General features: G+C 34.5%; 1 protein-coding gene across 2 annotated transcripts; it reads right to left on the bottom strand.

The window, feature by feature from the left end:
• Nucleotides 1-516: 516 nt before the first annotated feature.
• On the bottom strand, nt 517-3,330 carry LOC131646650 (protein LPA3-like). 2 transcript variants are annotated; one of them, XM_058916635.1, is made up of 10 exons: nt 3,194-3,330; nt 2,919-3,110; nt 2,636-2,683; nt 2,485-2,524; nt 2,299-2,399; nt 1,980-2,172; nt 1,802-1,900; nt 1,581-1,698; nt 1,241-1,386; nt 517-1,147 (listed from the first exon to the last, which is right to left on the bottom strand). In XM_058916635.1, the coding sequence occupies exons 1-9, from the start codon at nt 3,239-3,241 to the stop codon at nt 1,263-1,265; spliced, it is 963 nt and encodes a 320-aa protein (XP_058772618.1). In that variant the 5' UTR covers nt 3,242-3,330; the 3' UTR covers nt 517-1,147; nt 1,241-1,262. The 2 variants fall into 2 exon arrangements, with proteins under 2 accessions (XP_058772618.1, XP_058772617.1); XM_058916634.1 differs by having other exon boundaries at nt 519-1,084.
• Nucleotides 3,331-3,569: the final 239 nt, after the last annotated feature.

Raw genomic sequence — 3,569 nt, 5'->3', positions numbered from 1 at the left:
AATCCCTGTCTACGCGGCACTGTCAAATTAACAAAATAAAAAGGGTTATTACCATTTTACCCCTTGCCATATAGGTCATTTCTGGTTTACCCCCTGTAAAAATTTTTTTTTTTGAAAAACAACCTTGCCATTTCAAAATACTAACTTTTTAGCCCCTAAAGTCAAAATCCGCAGGAAAATCTGCAAGTTTCCTGCAGATTTTCTTTCGGATTTTCCTGCGGATTTTGACTTTAGGGACTAAAATGTTAGTATTTTGAAATGGCAAGGTTATTTTTCAAAAAAAAAAAAATTTACAGGGGGCAAAATCAGAAATAATCTATATGACAGGGGCTAAAATGGTATTAACCCAAACCGAAACACATTTGGAAATTTTCAAGTGTATTGAGAGTGTTTTTCTGCGTTGAATGCAAAAGTGAAATTGTGAAAAGTATTACCTACTTATATGAGGGTATTTTAGTCCAATTTTTTTTAATGTAAGAATATAAAACTAATTATAGAGGCACAAAATAAATTTTTCCTTTTTCTTTATGTTTGCCTAAACCTTTTTTCAATTTTCTTTGGTATGTTTTCTATTTTCTCCTCTTTTTTAAAATTTACTTTCTATTTTGAAATTTTGTTAGGTATTTTTTTAATTATAAAATGCGGTTGTTTTGATTTGTAAGAAGAAAAAAAAACAGAGAGAACAGAGAACATTAACCCCTCCGAGTTATATAAACTCCCCGTTCATCTATTTTTTTCCTTCCAATTTTGACTCGTTTCCACTGTTTCGATTACATGATCGATTCAATAGTCAGCTGATACTTAATTATTTCTCCAAGTCTCAGTTCGACCGGTTCAACGAGACGGTCCAAACCGCTTTTCAAAACACACAGAAAACTTGTATGTCTCATGAATTTATATGAATTTCTAAACTATACAGCAAGTCAGCAACAACTTGGTAGCTATTCAAATACTATAAACACCATTTGAACACTAGAAGCTGCCAATTCTATTCGCCACAGCCTTCAATCCTTCGATCATCAGATGGCAACTGTTGACATCATTCTTGATCTCCTAAGAAGAAGAAGAAGCTGGAGACCAACCCCTGATGCTCATCAGTACACAAAATTTTGTAAGTTTTCTTTTCATTAATCTTTCTTTCTTCATTCTGAGACAAAATTGTAGCTTCGAAAAGTGAAAAGGACACTATACGAGTAGTGAGTTATCAATTCAGGACACAAAGGAAGCTGAAAATTCTTACCATTACTATTATTACAGATACATCAATTGGTTGGAAGAATATCAAGAGCAACTTCCTTGAGGGATGGCATAGTATCCTGCTGATGTAGACAAACATATTTACTACTCCCCACTTTTCTCAGAATCTTCCAAGGACCCGGATAGCACCTACACGAAATGCTTTTGTCAGACTATTTGGAAGAGTATGCGAAAACAACTTATGTCATGTTAACTTATAAAAATCCATTTTTTGACGGACATTGCAGGGCAGGTCTAAACGGGCGGACATGCCTGTTTGCCACCCCTTTAAGCTGTTTAAGTTTCCAATATAGTAGACTGACCGAGTTAATTAGCTTACAGACCTGAAAAGTACTCCTCCGTTACGACCCTTGAAATTATGAATGTAGTACACAGTTTCCATCGAAGGTAGAAAGGACTTCGTAAGTTCAGCTAGCTTCGGGTAAAAGAACGGTGGATAATCTTGATCCATTCAAGGATAACTATTTTCTAATCAGCACCAATCAAATACTTATGCAAGAAAATAACTCTTAATAAACAACTTAACAATTTTGCAAAAGGATACACCCAGATCTGATACGATCGAGTTCACCATTAAAAACAATCAGTTTCCGATCAGTATTCAAGACAGCTTCTCTGTAAAGTTCTTCCACAACAAGTATTTCTGAAATTCACCGAAACAGATGTCATGAAACTTCCTTCCATTGTTTATAAAAACAATAACAAAGAAAATTTGGATTTACCGTTGACATTGAAATACGGGTAAGCTGCTATGAAAAGCTCATCTTCTTCCTTCACTCTATCTGACATTTTTACTTTCTCAACAAAACCAAAATCTTCAAAGAATGAAGGCTTTGTCAAATAGTCCAACTTAAAAGAAGCTCCACTGAAGACGGATTGTCTAGCAAAGTCGACTTCATTAGCTTCTGGAAAAAACTGATTTTTACAACAAGGTTGTGCATCAAATTCAACTGGAAGTGAAGAAGAAAAGCCTTTATATTTCATCAAAAAAGGAATGCTGTGAACATAAAGAATAATAGTGCTCTAAATCAAGAAGATTACTATTCTTGTTCGCGTGGTTTTCTCGGATGAAATGAAGCGGTCACAAAATTCACGAATCAATTGCATGCTTCCGGTCATCTCTATTCCACCTTCACCATCACCTGTGATATGATCAACAAGATGAATCAACTTGCACATAAGTTGTTCTACCCCAAAAAAACCAGGAAACCGAAATATATAGAGGACCTGGTACGGATGTGAGTCCGGCAGTGGGAAACTCAATTTCCTGTTTAAGATTGTTGTTCATTATAGGCTCCAATAGGTTTTCGCCTCAGTTTAGAGAGTGTTGTAACTTTCATCTCAATTCCATATAAAAATATGATCAGATAGGACTCACCATCAGCTTTTTGTTATCCTTCATGGCCAATTCCACTGCAACTCCAGCCTGTTGGAAATACACAAATTCCACATATATGATAAACACTTAAGCTATAAACTCTAATTAAGATATTTATCCAAACAGAACCTACATAGTTCAATAAACTAACATTATAACTCAAATTATTACTCTTCACAATACTGATATAACCAAACCCTAACTAAGTTTGTCCATCAAAAACCAAACTAAACATTACAATTAACCAAAAAATTGAAGCAAAGAAAAGATCATAAAAACTAACCTGTTCCAGAAGCTCAGAGTAATCAAAAGGGAAAGGAACATCAGTCTGAACAGAGGCATTGGCATCCCCCGAAGCAGAAACAGAACAACATATTGCTGATTTTGGATTTCTAGGTACCTTTGAAACAGCATTAGCACCTCTAATTCTGATAAACCCACCATTTTTCAGCGAAAAAGTTTCCAACTTGACAACCTAGAGAATCAGAAAAGCAATAGAGTGTGAGAACTGATTGAAGGCATTTTTGAAGGAAACTTGTAGAGACAAATTGTACTTACAGTTGAAGTCGGAATGGAAGAGGGTGCGAATGGTGAAATGGAGAACATGATGGTAGAAGTAGTGGATAATAAAAGCAGTTAGAAGGTGCAGTTCTCATGTGAAGTGCTAACAAGTTTAATAGTCAAAATCAAAGTGAAACAATGGGGTGAAGACAAGGTTCCCATAGTTACACTTTTGTACAAAAAAGTTTTGTAAAATTCTGAAAACAAAATAAAAGGAGTTAATATAAAAATTCTTCTTAGAAATTGTAACCATCTTTGAAAGTACACCCTTCGTCCAAATGAATGGTTCATTTGGAATAAATTGATGTTCCAAAATGAATGTTTTATTTCAATTTTTAATATACTTTTTCAATTCTACCATCTAATTATTAAA

This window comes from Vicia villosa, linkage group LG2 (genome assembly GCF_029867415.1).
Source record: "Vicia villosa cultivar HV-30 ecotype Madison, WI linkage group LG2, Vvil1.0, whole genome shotgun sequence".
In the NCBI taxonomy this organism is placed as follows: Eukaryota; Viridiplantae; Streptophyta; class Magnoliopsida; order Fabales; family Fabaceae; genus Vicia; species Vicia villosa.
The sequence above is the reverse complement of the archived record's forward strand: the minus strand, read 5'-3'. Positions and strand labels throughout refer to the sequence as shown.